General features: G+C 36.4%; 1 protein-coding gene across 1 annotated transcript in view; it reads right to left on the bottom strand.

Moving 5' to 3' along the window:
• Positions 1 to 17,920, bottom strand: part of LOC129255336 (thioredoxin reductase 1, cytoplasmic-like) — a 52,877-nt gene extending 34,957 nt beyond the window's left edge. Inside the window, exons 1-3 of the mRNA XM_054893702.2 lie at positions 17,863 to 17,920; positions 9,925 to 10,136; positions 8,868 to 8,940 (exon numbers count right to left, since the gene is read on the bottom strand). Coding sequence (XP_054749677.2) covers positions 8,868 to 8,940; positions 9,925 to 10,136; positions 17,863 to 17,902 — 325 coding nt within the window. The 5' untranslated portion in view covers positions 17,903 to 17,920. The remainder of the gene's footprint in view (positions 1 to 8,867; positions 8,941 to 9,924; positions 10,137 to 17,862) is intronic.
• Positions 17,921 to 19,231: the final 1,311 nt, after the last annotated feature.

Raw genomic sequence — 19,231 nt, 5'->3', positions numbered from 1 at the left:
ACAACACCCCCACTGACTCTTCTGACTCCAACTCTCAGATTTCCAAGCTACTTTTCCTGTGCCGTGTAGAAGCATGATGCAGCAAGCTATGAGGGATGTATTTTTTTAAATCTTTCATTGAAGGTAAAAAAATCAGGACACTAAGCCCAGGTTACCTGCTCTAAAGGAATATGATGTACATACCAAAACAAAAGGAATTTGATACATATGGCAGATACTATACAAACAAAAAACAAGATAGATCAGACAAGTACTAGTTAACTAGTTAGTACTAATTCAGGGATACGTGGTTGCTCTTATGTCCCAGTTTCATGAACTAGATCCATAAACTTTTAAAATTATGATGACAATTCCACAAATACCCCCAACATTACCAAAGTTTGTTGACCCTAAATGACCTTAGAATGACCTCAAAGTTAATCATGCCGGTGTGCCCCAAGGGACACGACTTGGCCAAATACTTTTTTTAATTATGGTAAATGATTTATGTGAAAATATTCCTATACACTATTTTAAATATGTTGATGATTTGTCTTTAGTACAATGTCGTAAATCAACTGACACTTCGCAATTACAATCAGTACTTAATTCAGTGCAATACTGGTCGCAATCAAATAATATGTCACTCAATCCCTCAAAGTGCTTTACCTTACATATTACTTTCATGAAAAACCCGATCACTCCTGAGGTTCTTGCCATTAATAACTCTGCCTTATGTAATGTAGAAAGTATCAAAATTCTTGGAGTTATTATACAATCTGATTTGAAATGGAATTTACATGTCAATGACTTGGTTAAAAGGTGCAATAGAAAATTATATATGTTAAGGAAACTGAAAAAGTTCAATTTACCTTTGAAGGATTTGGTGACAATATATATGGGTTATATACGACCAATTTTAGAATATTGTGCTCCAGTTTTCCATAGCAGTCTTACAGCAAAACAAAATAATACTATTGAACGAATACAACGGAGAGTATGTAAAATTATCTTAGGACATAATTACATCACATACACAAATGCATGTCAGGTATGTAATTTACCAACACTTGAGGAGAGAAGACTGACACTGTGTAAAAAGTTTGCAAAATCACTTTCAACTCATCCTTTGTGTAAGACATGGCTACCTCGGAAAATACATACAAACATATCTCTTCGTCGTACAAACAACTATCAACAATTTCCAATAAGAACAACAAGATTTAAAAACAGTCCATTGCCTTTTTTGGTTGACATACTCAACAAAAGATGAGTGTGTCGACTAGGAAAGGCAATGCAAAATGGTCATCCCCACCCCACCATACAATTATTTTTGTCATTTAAATAAGTGTCAGTCTCCTCTCCTTCAAGTCTGCCATTATCATATTGTATTCATTCATTCATTCATTCATTGCCTTTTATGCTTTATTTAAATTGTATTAACTTTTGAATGTATAGCCTTTTTAATGTATTTTACTGTGGTTTTTACTATGTATTTAATAATGTGCCAACACCAACTTGTAAACATGATATTTCCAGCTTTTGCTGTTTTTTCATGTATGATTGTTAACATGTTTGATTATCAATAAAGACCATTTTTTAATTGAATTGAATTGACCTTGGTCATGTGACCTGAAACTTGCACAGGATGTTCAAGGATACTTGATTGCTCTTATGTCCAAGTTTCATGGACTAGATCCATAAAATTTCAAAGTTATGATGACAATTCCTCAAATACCCCCAACATGGCCAAAGTTCGTTGAACCTAAGTGACCTTTGTCATTGGTCATGTGACCTGAAACTTGCACAGGATGTTTAAGGATACTTGATTGCTCTTATGTCCAAGTTTCATGGACTAGATCCATAAAATTTTAAAGTTATGATTACAATTCCTCAAATACCCCCAACATGGCCAAAGTTCGTTGAACCATGGACCTATTACAAATGGACATTCAACGAATCCCCTCCTTTCGGCCGAAGACCGTCACCGCTAATCCTTTTATAAACAGAGCGCTGGCAGCTGACGCCCATCAAGCCGGTCGTAAAACATGCTGTCACTGATGGACAGCGGAAATCAATTGTACGCTGCTCCCACCCATTGCGATGTTGTTCGTTCACTTTATCAAAAGCAACACACAGCAGCGAACATTAGCGCTATGAAAATGATTGCAGAAACAAGAAAACAGGCGTGCATAAACATATTTTTTACGTACATCGCAAACAACCGCACACAAAGTGCATTGATATCACCATGCAGATCAGTATATCTACAGCAAAAAAGCAGTTAAAATTCGACGGAGAAATGTGCAGAAAAACGTTAAAAATGCATCTTTTTATGACAACGTTAAAAATGCATCTTTTTCGGACAACGTTAAAAATGCATCTTTTTCGGACAGTATTGATGTCGATAGTAGCGCTTACCTTCGGTCAGAAGTTGATTTTCATTTGGGCATAAAATTCCAGAGGATTGGCGAAATTTAATAGGATTTTTTTCTGATGATCAGACGACAATTGCACAGTATTGACAGAGTGAAATAATGTGTTAAAAACCGGTAATAAATTGCGCATTGCATTATAGGTAATGCAGGGACTTTCCCTGATCGCAGCAATCGAGCTTACATGACCGCATCTGGTTGAAAGAGGGCCAGAGATCGGGCGGTGACTGTCAATGTCCGAGAAGGGATTGAGTAAACAACCGCCCCGGGCGCTCGTCGTACAAAAAGCGCAAAGAGAAAGTGAACTGTGTGACAGCAGTTTTGACAGCTGAAAACAGGTGGTGGCCATAAAATGCTCTCGTTGAATGTCCATTTGTAATAGGTCCATGGTTGAATCTAAGTGACTTTTGTCCATGGTCATTTGACCTGAAACTCGCACATGATATTCAGGGATACGTGGTTGCTCTTATGTCCCAGTTTCATGAACTAGATCCATAAACTTTTAAAGTTATGCTGACAATTCCTCAAATAACCCCAACATGGCCAAAGTTTTTTTACCCTAAAGTGACCTTTGACCTTAATCATGTGACCTGAAACTCGGGTAGGATCTTCAGTGATAGACTATTACTCTTAGGTTTAAGTTTCATGACCTAGGTCCATACACTTTCAAAGTTATGATGATATTTCAAATTAACCTTGGTTAAGATTTCAATGTTGACGATGCCGTCGCCGTCGGAAAAGCGGCGCCTATAGTCTCGCTCTGCTATGCAGGCGAGACAAAAATGAAGAAACTATGGGAGGAAGGGAATAACAAGCTACACCATACCTACTGAGGTTGTTCTGATTGTCACACTACAGTGTACATTCAACTCTTAGTGCGTGTTCATGCTTCCACTTTTCAGGCCAGAATCAGTGCTTTCATACGTGTACCACATTGGTCCAAAACACGGTTGTGTCCATGCTTGTTTCCATTTAAACGACGTTTCAGAACGCTAATCAAATTACAAAAAGGTGCGTTTCAAAACATCGTTTGACCAGAATCAGGGTTCATAGGGAAGGATAAACAGGACCATGATCGTAAACGTGTTTTAATGACGTCATTTGGTACATGCTTCTGGTGAGATGAAAATGCGCGGACAAATACAGTCCCATGGTTCACAGAATTATCTCTCAACTCCCTGGTTGTAATAATGACCTAATGTACATTTGCATGTGTACTCATTACTATTCCTCTAATTTGTTATCACGATGAATGTTGAGGGACTAAAAAAAACTGGATCATGAGTTATGATGAGGAGACATCACTGAGCTAGAATCCCCAGTAGTATAGAACAAAAACATGTCTTATTATTTTCTTATGTATACTTTATATACTTTATCTTGTCTTACTACTATCCTCACTATGGTGAAAAATTCTATGGCTATGTCAAGTAGCTCCATGCAATTACTAAAAGATCGGAAATTGTTCGAAGTTAAAAAAATAGTCCATCATAACAACACTCGGAAGAAAAACTTTCGAAAAAGGGCACGCCCAATTTGACCTCACTTTCCTGCTCAACTAAAATTATGATGCAAAGCCAGCTGCAGATCGCGATTTCACCACTGAAAAATAAAGCATAAACAGCACCGCTAGAACCACGTTTGCAATCAGTGTTCAGAAACGATGCTCAAAAGCAATTGAAGCATAAACACACATTAAGAGCTACATTGTATGCTTATCTGAAGACACAATGTGTCTTTTATTACATGTATTCTGACCAAGGTTGAGCAGTCTGCTTGACTTTTGAACTTGTGTAAATGCACATACTCTAACCAGGGTGCTACATAACTTTTTAGAAGCACTTGCCCAGTCGGGCAAGTGAATTTCTAAATAGTTGGAAAATACTTGCCCGAAAATACATTTCACTTGCCCGAAAAAAATCCTTGAAAATAATGTTTTACCGCTGCAAAAGAGTTATATGGTTTTGTATACCATTGCCCCTTTCCTCTCTTTAGACGTATAAACTATTGTACTTTGTAATTTTTTTTTAAAGGAAGGAAGAAAGAAAGAAAGATAAAGGGAAGGTGAAAGAATGGGTGAAGGAAAGATTGAAGGAGAGAAAAAAAACAAAAACAAGAGATGAATGGAGAAAAAAGAAAGAATAAAGGAAAGAAAAAAAGGTTTCCTTCATTCTTTGAATAAAGAAAAAGGGAAAGATAAGAACAGGAAAGAAAAAAAGGTTTCCTTCATTCTTTGAATAAAGAAAAAGGGAAAGATAAGAACATGAAAGGAAGGGAAAATGAATTTATGGGTGAAAGAAAGAATGGAAAGAAATATAAAAGGGGGGAAGAAAAAGGAATGAAAGACAGAATGAAGGAAAAAAGATTTCCTTCATTTTTTGAAAGAAAAGAAAGAAGGAAGGACGGACGGACAAGGGAAAACAGGAAGGAAATAGCAAAAAAGGAGAGAAAGAATAAGAAAAAAGAGAAGGAAAGAAGAAAATAAAAATTGAAAGGATGAAAAGAATGAAGTGAAGAGAGAATAAAAAAAAAGAAAAATATTGGAAGGAAAAAAAAAGGAAAAGGTCAAGAAGGGAGAAGGAAGCAAAGAAACAAGTGGAACGCCTCTGGCAGTCTCGCCTGCATTACGCGATTTAATATAGCAGCAGTGCTAACTTTGAAAACTACTATGAAATAATCATTCACAAAAACACCATTCATATAATGACATAATACCACGTTCATTGACCATAAATGACATTTGAACGGTGACTTAAGACTTGTCAACTACACCCATGTCCACATTTCATTCACTCTGTCTATAAACTTTCAAAGTTATGATGGCAATTCAACAATTACCCCAACATTGCCTAAGTTTATTGACCTTAACTGACCTTTGACCTTGGTTTTGTGACCTGAAACTCACAGGGGATGTTCAGTGATACTTGATTACTCTTATATCCCAAGTTTTATGAACTAGATCCATAAACTTTCAGAGTTACGATGGTAATTCAACAAATACCCCCAACACGGCCAAAGTTCATTGACCTTTAATGACCTTTGACCATGGTCATGTGACCTGAAACTCGTACAGGATGTTCAGTGATACTTGATTACTCTTTTGTCCAAGTTTTATGAACTAGATCCGTAAACTTTCAGAGTTAGGATGGTAATTTAACAAATACCCCCAACACGGCCAAAGTTCATTGACCTTAAATGACCATTGACCATGGTCATGTGACCTGAAACTCGCACAGGATATTCAGTGGTACTTAATTAACCTAATGTCCAAGTTTCATGAATTAGATCCATAAATTTTCAAAGTTATGATGGTAATTCAACAAATACCCCCAACTTGACCAAAGTTCATTGACCCTAAATGACCTTTGACCTTGGTCACGTGACCTGAAACTCAAGCAGGATGTTCACTTTTACTTGATTAACCTTATGCCCAAGTTTCATGAACTAGGTCCATATACTTTCTAAGTTATGATGTCATTTCAAAAACTTAACCTTTGGTTAAGATTTTGAGAATAATTCTCCCAACATGGTCAAAGTTCATTGACCCTAAATGACCTTTGACCTTGGTCATGTGACCTGAAACTCAGGCAGGATGTTCGGTAATACTTGATTAACCTTATGTCCAAGTTTCATGAACTAGGTCCATAGACTTTCTAAGTTATGATGTCATTTCAAAAACTTAACCTTAGGTTAAGATTTGATGTTGACGCCGCCGCCGCCGTCGGAAAAGCGGCGCCTATAGTCTCGCTCTGCTATGCAGGCGAGACAAAAATAGAGGAAAGAAAAAATGAAGAAATTTTAGAAAAGAAGGAAAGTACATATAAGAAAATGAAGGAAAGAAAAAAAAATGAACAGAGAGAGAAAAAAGATCAAGAAAGATAGCTAGGAAAGATTGAAAAGATAGATGGAACAAAAAAGGCAAGCGGGAAAGATAGAAGGATGAAGAAAGGATAGAAAAGAAAGAAAGAGAGAAAGAAATGAAAGAAGGAAAGAAAGGAAGGAAGGAAGGAAGGAAGGAAGGAAGGAAGGAAGGAAGGAAGGAAGGAAGGAAGGAAGGAAGGAAGGAAGGAAGGAAGGAAGGAAGGAAGGAAGGAAGGAAGGAAGGAAGGAAGGAAGGAAGGAAGGAAGGAAGGAAGGAAGGAAGGAAGGAAGGAAGGAAGGAAGGAAGGAAGGAAGGAAGGAAGGAAGGAAGGAAGGAAGGAAGGAAGGAAGGAAGGAAGGAAGGAAGGAAGGAAGGAAGGAAGGAAGGAAGGAAGGAAGGAAGGAAAGAAAGAAAGAAAGAAAGAAAGAAAGAAAGAAAGAAAGAAAGAAAGAAAGAAAGAAAGAAAGAAAGAAAGAAAGAAAGAAAGAAAGAAAGAAAAAAGGAAGGTAGCAAGTAAGGATTACTTACGGAAGAACGAAAAAGAAAGAAAGAAAGAGGAAGACAGCTCAAATTTGAAACAAAACAAAAAATACAATCATCTAACAAAAATCTTGCTGATATAATATTTGACACCGATCAAAACAACGGCTGAAACTAGTAATGAAAACTCAATAACTTGCTCCTCCGATCACATCACCAAATCAGTAATCTGAGAATCTATATAAGTATAAAAAATTTCCCGCTGATTTTGTGATTATTTTGTTGGAAAAAAAAAATTCATGTGAGCTTGTTCACTTTGATTCGGAGTTTGATCGAGGATAGTACAGGTGTGCACAGCAGCATGGAGATCCATGCATGCCTGCCACACAGCCTGGAGGCTGGGCGCACCAGCCACATGTATGTATGCTGACTGTGTGTGTGTGTAGATCACAAAAAATGTCGCAAATTGGCTTGCAATTTGAATTGAGGGAAGTTGTTAACTTTGTTTTTTTTTCTCTCTCTCTTCTTTATTTTTGCATGTGAAGTATTGGGAAACTTTGTAAAATTTCATTTCACGGTGAGAATTTTGCTTGCCCGATTCGGGCAAGTAGTTTTTGTCTTTACTTCAAAACACTTGCCCGACTCTAACTTTTACTTGCCCCGGTCAATGGGGCAAGTGCTTATGTCGCACCCTGCTGTAACCAATGAAAATTTTATTTAATAATGGACTGGTTTTTTATCACTGTTGAAACAAAGGAAATCATTTACACTCTAGATAGTCAAGTTATTTTTGTTTTAATTGCTGTAGTACATGTATTTGTGGTCAAATTACTTGTGTATGAGTGATGTGCTTTTGCTCTCTGCTTCTGTCTACTTTATAAACATCTCTTACAAATGCTGATGGCATCGTGGTACAAAAACAGATGTCTTCTGTGGAGACTGGATATTTGGAAATTTTCGCGAATTTCGCGGCAAGATCGGCGAGCGCGAATTTATAAACACGCGAATTTATGAGCATCTATTTGTATGCAAGTTTTGAGCCGTGGTCCAATTGCGTGTATCGTTTTGGCAAAGAGATTGCATAATTTGACCTATAGAGGGCGGCATTTAAGCAAGCAAGCTTGAGCTCCAAAATCATATGCATCGCGAGAATTTGTTCCAAAGCAATGCGATCATTTTTTTTAACAGTCGCATATCGGTATTTAAATTATGATTTTGGTTGAAATATAAATTGCTTTTGCTGTTTGATTGGTGAGTGTTTAGATCTGTTTAGTTTTTAAGAAGACGTTGGATCGATTCCCCATGTTTGTTGATTGATCCCATGCATTTTGAATAGCCGTAATCCCCACGGTCCTTACCCGGTGCTCGGCCGTCCATACCAGGCCAGCAGCGCCTCCGTTTTGCCTTCCCCGATGTCCGCCCCGCAAAGAAAAGTTGCGCTAAATGTCACAAAAGCTCATGATTGGATCAAAACAATGCTGAATTATGCCGCTTTAGAGCTAGAATTATGATCAGAAAATACAATTTCGATGCTGAAATATTAATTAAAACCATTCACAGATGGGCAAAAGGAAAGTGACTTTGTGATTATGGAGTGTGCAGCACGAATTCAAGAACCCACGAATATGTTTTGAAGCCGCCAAGCGCGAAAAATTAATCCCGCGAAAATAACAGCGTTTACAGTATTTACATGTTGATTTAATGCAGTCCTTTAAGACACCAATACAGGGGTATGAGTAAATGGATATCCATATCCGAACATCGTGGTGAAATTCTAATAGCTAAGGTCACATTTGACTTTGTATGCTAAATTTAATTGAGATTTTTTAAATATTTCAACCCATAATACCAATCAACCTCCAGAAAAACTTTGTTTGATGTCTACTAACCAGGAAGTTATGTATTCAATGCAGAAGAAACACTTACCAAATTGGTTAGGGATTATGGTAAATGTTTATTGAACAGAATTAGATTAAGGTATGTTGAGAAATCATCACTTATCATTTTCACATTTCCTTGTTTTCTTTATCTCTCTTTTTCTCCAGGTTTATTTTTTTACTCAAATCCTTCCCCTACAAATTGGCTGCTTTTCTTCTTCATGTGATACTCACCCCATGTTGTTCCCTTTGGGGTTGGTTTCACATAGTCACAAACTGCTACTTTCTTGCCCAGTACAGCTGCTTCCTGTCACAATACAAAACATGAAAAGATAATTAATATTTTAATAATATTATTCAAATGATTGACTTTCTTGAGCTGAGTCAAAATTACTGTTAAAAAAGAATAAAAATTTTCTATCTAGACAACCCGTTGAATGGATTAGTTTTTTTTTTTTAACTTCACCAAAATTTGATGAAATTTCACATTTCACATCTTTAAATTCATGAAACGGCCACAAATTTTCCACATTTCTTTAAAAGAAGATTTATTTAGATGGAAACTATCAATAAAATGAAGAAAATCCCCTTCTTTCAGATGATGTCACACTAGATCAACTGACATGAATGTATACATGTGGGGCTACAGCATGAAAAATTCGGGCATAACAATTATCGTCATTCCAAAATAGACATAAAATTACATTTTGTGCCAATGAATAAGCCAAGAAGAAGTCATTGAATCATTGATATCAAACTTATTTGCCTTTGGAGACCTTTTCTTGACTTGAAAAAAATTGTATCACCTTCAAGATGGTTTTGTAATGCATGCATTATGTGTAAAGCAGAAGTTCAATGACTTGCTCATAATGATTCCATCTTGATTGTTTTTCTAGTGTTACAATATCATTTTAAGTAGAGAAAAGGACCCCAAATACATAATGAGTTTGATATCCATCAGCATAAATTGTAAGTTTAGGTTTTTTTATGGAATGACAATATTTGCTTTGCCCAAATTTTTCACATTTTGGTCCCACATATTCATGTTAGTTGATCTAGTGTGACAGCAACTGAAAACGAGGTTTCAGGGTCAAGAAAGAAAGGGATATTCTTCATTTTCTCGATAGTTACCAATTAAATAAAGCAAAAGTTAAGGAAATTTGAAAAAAGCAATTTCTTTCCCCAAAAATTACAATAGGCACAAAATCATACATCTAATGTATATTACTGACAAAATAATATATCTTAAATGTAACTTCATAATAAAAAAAATATATATATTTCTGAGTACCTTAGAAGCAGCAAGGCCTCCGGAACCCCCACCAATCACAATGAGATCATAATCATATGACTTTATATTTAGAAGGTGATTTATTTTTCCATTTGATTTAGCTGCAAACGTATCATCACATCCACCTATATGAGTTCCTTTAATGTAAACATTAGGAACTGTTTTCTGTCCAGACAACTTTAAAAGGGCTTCTTGAAGTTCTGCTCCATCATCTGTTTTGAAAGAAAAAAAAAGAAACCAAAAATTGGTATCAAAATAAAATAAATACCATAGAACCCATCCCTTTAGCATTAGATCATCAAAGGAACACTGACCTAGAAAGTTGGCCACTCACTTTGCTTTGCAGAAAATTGATTTGTCATCTTTTTTTTATCATTTATTTTGATTAGGGAGAGAAGGCTTAAATATTCCTCTATTTACTTTTTGTAAAAATGCTAAAGCATAATAGTATTCACAATTAAATAACCATTACACAAAAAGGGGTATTTGTTGTTGTTTGTGTGTGCTTTACAATTAGGTTGTTTTTCCCTTCTCTCCCTTTGTATTTTTCTTGATATCAACTATCAAAAGCATTTAATAATTATTAATTTATAAACATTGTGTGACAGTAAAAAATAGATATTATTTTGGAGCTTAATGTAATACAGTAAAATCATATCAATATTTAGATTATAAAACTCAACTCAACGTTTGATTTCCATAAAATTCAAGCATTGAATTCCATATACATTTGTATATTTAAAAAATGTTAAATTGAATAATGTAAAAGGTATAGTCACTACCCAATATTGGGTAATTTTTACAGATCTATGCTTACAAGTGACAAAATCATTCAAGAACCAGTGAAAGTAATTTCCATACTGCTGTATTATTATTATTAATATAATTATTATTATGTTATCGCTATGCATTGTCTTGTAATTAATTTTAGTGATTGTTTTAAGTTGTTTGTTATTAAGTTGATCATGAAATCAATAAAACAATTATATTTAAAAAGTCAAACTGCAATGATATAAAGAATGGAATATAGGCTTATGAATACAGCAGTGAAAGGATGGATATTAATATTGTGCATTACAGATTGACAAACAGAATTATGCAAGGCAAGAAGCCTAAAGTCTGCCCTTTCATCGATATCCAATATACCAGCCAAAAGCATTCCCTTATCATAAAACACATCCAATAAAAGAGCTATAATTACATTGACTCCACTGACTGAACACAAGCAACCTATCACTACCAACGCACCAAAGCAGTGAATGGGAGTACTAAGAGACCTTTTATACCATGTTCACTATAATAAGTATGTATTACTGCTGTAATTCATCATGTACATTGCCAGGGCCCTGTTTCATGAATAATACAGAAACTTTGCCATATTATATGTACCATCAAAACCTTGATTTTAAAGATACCAGTTGTTGTAATGATCTCAAAATGAATTTGAACAGAATCCAACAAAATTACTACCCTAGTGTTTACATGTATATATATAAAATATGTGCAAAATGGCTTTAAAAAAAGGAGTACCCTGCAAAGAAATGTGCAAAATAAGCACAGAATTCCATCAAAGGTATTTTTCAAAGCATCATTAATACATTGTCCCACATTTTTCTTTGTTAGTGATCATAAGAATTATCGGGTTTGAGCTAAAATTTCACGATATTACAAAGATACATGTAAGTTTACATTAATGTACCAGATATATGATAATATGGTGACAATTAACCTTGAATCAAGACTTTCTCATGAAATAATTGTTTGCTGCAACTACTTTTTACCTTTAATTGGATGGATGAGAGTTATGTTAACATGATAATTACCAAAATTGTGGGGTTTTTTTTAATGCGCCCAGTACTTGCCATCACTCAAAATGCAGAGCATCACTGTCAACTAAATGTAGGCCTATTCATAACGTGAATGCCACAAAGTAAATGATCAGTACAACAATGCACAGAGTATGAGTTTGCTTAACATAAAATTTGCAGTAGCTACATGTATGTCTACGGCAGAACCTAAAAAATACGCAATAAAAAGAAGTAAAAAAAATACAGAAATTCACTGACCACTATTCATATCATTATAAGGATTAAAACAGTACAATAGCAACAATTTTATTTTTGTGAATAACTACATTTACCTCAGTTTTTTTGTTAATATCTAATTCTCTGTTTAATAACAGAACTTTGTAAACAAATATATGAGAAAATGCCTATTAATGTAATCTAAGGTTGAGTTTACACATGACACCTAAGATACTGACGGTATAAAAATGACTGTAATCTGCGTCCCCTTTAAGCCTCCCTTGGTGCACACATCATAGAACCGTTATTATTTATCAAAATGCCTGTTTGGATCGCCTGCAAGCATCTACAACGGTGAGATAATTAAGAGAAGTGCGCTCCGATGACTCAGCAAAACACAAGTCCAATCCCATCATCCTCTACTCAAAGCTGACCTTGTATGCCAGGTATGTAAAAAACATGGAAACACTTATTAAAATTCCACTGGTCTCAAAGCATAGGCCTACTCAAATCAATTTCATCATGTCGACACTGATCAATTTTTTTTAAATATACAGTATTTTTTATCAATTTTAGAAAAAATTAGGGAGTGGGAAAAAAATCACAGCAGAGTGCAGTGAGTTAAACATGAAAATGATTGATTACATCATACGGATTACATTACCAGGTAACCAGGTAGTCAAGTATAGCAAAGTTGTAAAATACAAGACATGGTGGGTATATCAAATACCATGAGAGGTGAGCCAATGTAAATGTTAATCATGACAATAAATCATTAGGACAGTTGCTTATAATGTTAACAATGTGCTTTAATAGCAGAAGACAAATGATGCATCTCATTTTTTTCTTCTAATTCTACAGAGCATGGTTTGTTATTGATAGGACTCTAATACCCCTTTCATAAACCCAATAAAACCCAATTATGCGGCTAGTAGCAGCATAATTTGGTCGTAAAATCAGAGGAGGACAAGAGTTATCTGCATTATTCTGATGCTGCTATTATCCGCACAATAGCGGCATCGGGACAAGATTTTGAGTTTATGAACGTATTTCCAAATAATGCGGATAATTGCCATGGTGCGGTCACAAGGTCACCCTTTTCCAACACAACCGCATCGGAGGGGGCGTGTCCAGTTGTCATGACGATTATCCGCCTATTTCAGGACGGGCGCTCGTAAAAATAATGCGGATAATTTTCGGAGTTTGTGAACGCAATTTTTATTGAATTATCCGCATTACTCTTATGCAGCTAATTGGAGGATAGGTTTTATTGGGTTTATGAAAGGGGTATAAATGCCTATACATGTATGTATGACCCATGTTACATCTGAAAAATCACTGAACCTAGGCCAGGCTAAGTCCGTTTGAAACCTTAGCTTTACGAATGGACCTGGGGGTGTTTCACAAAGATTTAAAGGTCAAGTCCATTTTGATTTGAATAAATAGAGAAAAATCAAACTAGCACAACACTGAAAATTTCATCAAAATCGGATGTAAAATAAGAAAGTTATGACATTTTAAAGTTTTGATTATTTTTCACAAAACAGTGATATGCAAATGAGATAATCGGTGATGTCCCTCACTCACTATTTCTTTTGTTTTTTATTGTTTGAATTATACAATATTTCATTTTTTACAAATTTGACAATAAGGACCAATTTGACCAAACCATATAGTATTAAACAATGCTAATTCCACATGTTCAGGGAGCAATTAATCGTTGTTTCACTTTGCAATGAGAAAATTAAAATATTTCATATAATAAAATACAAAAGAAATAGTGAGTGGATGACATTATCAGTCTCCGCATTTGCATACAGACCAGGATGTGCATATAACTGTTTTGTGAAATTAAGCAAAACTTAAAAATGTCATAACTTTCTTATTTTAGATCCGATTTTGATGAAATTTTCAGTGTTATGTTTGTTGAATTTTTCTCTTTTTATGCAAATCAACTTTTTGTTGGAGTGGACTTAGTCGCTGAGTTGCGTACAATAAAAAGGCTTGACCGCATTGGTCAGATCGTGTCATGAGGACGCGCACTACTGTGTATCAATAAGATCGCGCGTTTCATGTCATGTACGCATCGGCATTTAAGTGCGACTTAAGTCATACTTCAATCTTTATGAAACACCCCCAGGTCTGTAAACGTACCTGTTTATATCACAGCACATTCGTTCCCAAAATCGATCACAGAAATTTATGTCAATAACGAAGTCAGTTTCAACTCCTGACCACTTACTGCTAGTCTGAGGGTACACAGACTCTTAAATTATGACTACGGTTATCTCAGGGAAAAAAATTACTCAGGAGCTGGAGGCGATTTAGCTCCTGACACGCTAAAAAAAAGGGACCAGGGGGCCATTTCATAAAGCTGTTCGTAAGTTAAGAGTGACTTAAAGAACGACTGGTGAACCTTTCTTACGAGTTGAACCAATGCCAATGAACATTTTGGTGTATACCATTCACCACAAGAAGGGATCACCAGTCGTTCTTAAAGTCGCTCTTTAACTTACGAACAGCTTTATGAAACACCCACCTGGAAATTCCCATTCATAATGTCAAATCTTATCCAATGTCACAGATTTAGGCAGTTTGCCGTGAAAAGTAGCCACAAAAAATAAAAATATAATTTTTTGCCTGGGTTACATAGTAGCTACACTTCATAATCCTAATTATCTTCTTTCTAACATTCACACCACTAGGCCTACTAACATCTTGACAATCTGGGGTCTGTGTTTCAAACTATTGCAAGTGGACCAAGACGGGTTCGTGGTTAGCCTTTAAACAAGGCCCTGTGTTTGTTGTGATATTTATATCACATACCTACCGCAGGGCTGCCAACACTCACGCATTGAACATGAGACTCGCGCATTTCACTCATTTCTCATGGTCTCACGCTAATAATTAAATTTCTTACGCACGAATCTGAAATAATTAAATAAGAATGAAAAATTAAATAAGCGTTTTGATAAAAGGCGATCAACTCAAGAATCCTGGAAGCGCTGAAAGACTTGTGAAAGTTTTCCCGCCTTTTGTGGAAAGCCTTCGATCTCATTTCAAGCGCATGTGTGTGTGTTTAATTTTCTTATATTCCTATAGTGATAAAATGTTTGTGCCTAAGGCGCTATTGTACGTAGCGCCTCGTACACCTAGCTAGGACCTAGGTCTAGCCCAGCGGCCCAGAGGAGGCTTGGTAAAAGAAATTCTCTATTATTAAGATGCTTTCTTGTTGCATCTTCCCATCATCTGCACTGCAGAGTACCTACATCCAGTCATTGTTGGCATTTCAGCAAGTAGGTATTCTATGTTTATCATTTTATTTAAATGTAAAGAGGCTCTGCATAATTCACCTTGAAAAATAAAAAAAGCTCCAAACCGTGGGCCGTAGGGGGACACCTCCTCCCACACCCTCCCCAACTCCCTCGTGCTTCGCTTCTCGTAAAATCTCACTCTCAATAATTATCAAATGTTGGCAGCCCTGCTACCGACTAAAAAAAAAGCCATTTGCAAAAAAGCCGAGTGAGTGCAACAGTGAAAAAAATACACGGGGGCGGCGGGCGAATTCGGCCCGGAAATGCCTAAAGTCGCCCTCGAAATCACCCAAAATCATGCTTTCGGGGGCGACATAAAATCTGAATGTCGCCCCCGAAATTATTGCCGAGTGATAACAACTCAACGACCCACTAGCGCCATATGCTCGAGCTCCGCTTACCATTTAAAAATCATCCAAAATCATGAATAAGCCTTGAAAATAGCGAGGAGCGCAGTTACAAATTCCGAAGTTGCGTCTTTTTTTCTGTACCACGTATTTCCACACACACGTTACCAGGTATGGAAAAAAATCAACGCGACGGTCGGGAAACAGTTGCATGTATAGGGGTCCATTATGACTACCACCATGTGCAATTTCTAATGCACATGTTTCCCCTACAGATATCACAATTCTGTGATAAAATGATTTGAATTACACAGGAAATAAATCCCAGAGTCTAGTAACCTATATTGGTGAGTTGTCATTCGGCTTTGCTTCTCAAAACGGCCTATTAACATCCAAAATAACTTACCTTATTTATTAATTATAACTTAAGGTAGAAATGGAGCCCCCGAAAAAACAAAATTAATTTTTTCCCTGGAGTGCAAGGATTTCGAGTTCAGTCACAGGGCTTTAGGAATCTGATTTGGATTTCTTATTTTTTTAATAACCATTGTTTCCAAATCCGAAATGCTACCCGAGAGGTAGCGGCCAATCAGTGAACCCTGTATGACCCTATGCAACAGAAGTGAACGAACTCGGTCCCATGACATCATAGACACCTACAGTGTAGATTGGTGCATCGGCATGCTCATGAATAATTCATATATTTACGTCTTCACCAGAATCCAAAAGGCCTCGCGGCTAAAGTTGCTCGCTCTCGTGCTCACTCAGGTATCGCCAATTCTCTTTGTCTGTTGCTAGTCTCGTCTCAGGCACTGCTGGACAACGAATAGAGCCAAGTCGCGAGGCCTTGTCAAAATGCTAGTTCAAGGTAGGTTTGCATGTTTACATCTACCAATCTGTGGCACAAGTCCTGCCCGAGACTAACTGGAAGTGGTCTTGGGTAGGTTTGCTAAAAGGAAGCCCGAGATTGGTATGATGTGTTTACATGCACATCTGTTTTCTTTTCTTTCCTTCCCAAGGCAGGCCCTGGACCAGCGATTTTCCAGATGTAAAAAGGGTCTTTCACTACATCAGGTGAAAGAATGTGGAAGTCTCTCAAAATGGACCCTGGTACCACTGATTTTTTTTACATAATGTTCAATTCATATCTTTGTTGTTTTCCCTATTCTAGTCTCCTTGGCTTGGTAATCTGATGAACTTGACATTTAATAATCTGATTATAAAGACTACATAACCCTCCAGAGAGTTAAGAGAGAATTCAGAAGGATTGTGGGATCCATTGCTTAGGTCATGAATTAATGGACTGATAGAAGAGAATTGTCCTTGTGTGAACCATTTCCACTCTCCAGCTGCTAGGAATGCAATATACAACATTCTTATTACTACTCACATGGGGCTGCGATACATGTAGAGATACCCCCTTTACACCAACGCTACATCCATGCAGTTCTCGCTATCTCAAAGATTCATAAACTAGGACCGACTCTGATAGGTCTTTTTCAGTTGATGTCACACTAGATCTACTTACATGAATGTCTACACATGTGACTGACATGAAGTAAAATTATAGATATTCACCGACAGGAAAGTTTCAGTACTGAATGAAACTTACCATCCACAAATCAACAGTGTTTAAAGATTAAATTAAACATGTAATTCTCTCTACAACACGCATACACTGTAAGGTAAAAACAGTCAGGCAAATAAGGTCCCCGGCTAATAATGTTCAAGCTTAACACTCCATAAAAGTTAATAAGCCAGTTCGTAGTTCCTTTCTGCGCATGATCAAAAGATTCTACGCATGATCAGAGGAAGGTCATTTGTACTAAAGTGACATGGTGGTTTAAAATCTAATGAGATAAGCACCAACTTTGATGTCTTGATTATTCACATATTCTTTTGAATTGTGGTTTTCATTTACATCCACAAAAAACAACAACGCATCCACGAACGACTAATTTTCACAGTTTGCCAAGTACATTGTGCAACATGCTATGATATGCATTCAAAGTAGGAATGCAACAAATACCTTCATAAAGTGTTCATTGGTGTGCTATTCTAGTCACCTGGTCTATTCAATTTCTTCATCCTGCTAAGTAAGGCAAGCTTACGTAATATTTGGCTTTGAAATCTGCCTATCATAATGAAAGAAATGAAAGGTCATTTGAACAAAAATTGTCCATGAGTAACTACGAACTGGTCTATTTTTACAAGTAAATTATTTTTCACAAGGCAAAATATTTGTAATCTTACCTTGGAGGTCAAGTTCTAGTGCCTTGTATTTCATGTCCATCCCATTGAAGAGTTCCTTTACCTATAACAAAAAAGAGATTGAAAGGGATAATCAAACATGAATACCAGCTGTGGTAAAGATCTCAAAATGAGTATAAAAAGGATCCAATAAAATGACCACAATTAAAAGTTTATATAGGCCTATTGAAAATTAATGAGTCTGGTAGAATGAACTGATATAGACCCCTGTTACATGAAGAATATCGGTGGCCCAGAGTCTGCCTCGGGTAGGAAAGAAATCTCATGTAAACATCCCAAACCAAAAGGTGAGGCCACCTTTTAGCGAACCTACCCGAGACCACCTCCAGAGGTAGTCTTGGGCAGGCCCCGGTCCGCCAATTTTTAGATGTAAACGCAAACCTTTCTCGAACCTGCCTCAGTCCGTTCGCCAGTTGTCGAAAATTTCCATATATAGGAGAGAGGAAAAGTGTGACGAGCGAGAAGAAAATAATGGAAGAGACAGTAAAAGCAGAAGAAGAAAAGGAAGGAGAAGAAGATGAAGAGGGAAAAGGAAAAGAGGAAGAAAAGGAAGAAGGAAAAGAAGGAGATAATGAAGAAGGGAGAAAAAAGAAGAGAAAATGAAGAAGAAGAAAAGGGAGAAGAAATAGATAAAAGAAAAGAGGAGGAAGAAAAAGAGAAATGAGAAGAGGAGGAAGGAGAAGAATGAAAAGAAGAAGAATAAGAAGAATAACAGGTGTGGATATTGGAATAGTGTCGTGAATAAGATAATATTGCATTAAAGGCATAACATTTATTTCTGTACAATAATCACCAACCTAATACATCCAAAATCCAGAGGAGTGATTTGCATATGAGAATTATTATTTCATATTTGATTTGATAGAAGACAATTAACCAAGAAAAACATGTTATAAAACAAACCAAAAAAATCTACTTGGTCCCATGTAGCTCGACTCTTCCATCCGCGATCTCAAGGAAAAATGCTGTCATGCAAACGGGCACACTTAACCCTTTGAGTGCGACGGGCTTCCACAGAAGCCCAGCGAGTCGTTCACTTAGCTAAGACCGGCTTCTACAGAAGCCGAGATTTGTTTGGTTTAATTCGATGAAGTTTTTCAGCTTTTTCGTAATTTATGTACTAAAACCTCTGCCACTATTTCCTTTATAAACCTATTTTGATAACAGAATAAAAAAAATATACAGCTACGTGGGAAAAAATCGCGAAAATAGGATATCATTTCAACTTTACCCAATTTTTTCGTTAGAGTCAGACGGGGAGGATAAATTCTGTGACTTTGTTTTCGGTTGTGAAATCAATGAGACAAAAATAGAACAAAGCGAAAGAACAAATAAAAAAACACTTTTGATT

Source organism: Lytechinus pictus, chromosome 3 (assembly GCF_037042905.1).
Source record: "Lytechinus pictus isolate F3 Inbred chromosome 3, Lp3.0, whole genome shotgun sequence".
Classification (NCBI taxonomy): Eukaryota; Metazoa; Echinodermata; class Echinoidea; order Temnopleuroida; family Toxopneustidae; genus Lytechinus; species Lytechinus pictus.
This window is presented reverse-complemented; position numbering and strand designations above follow the sequence as displayed.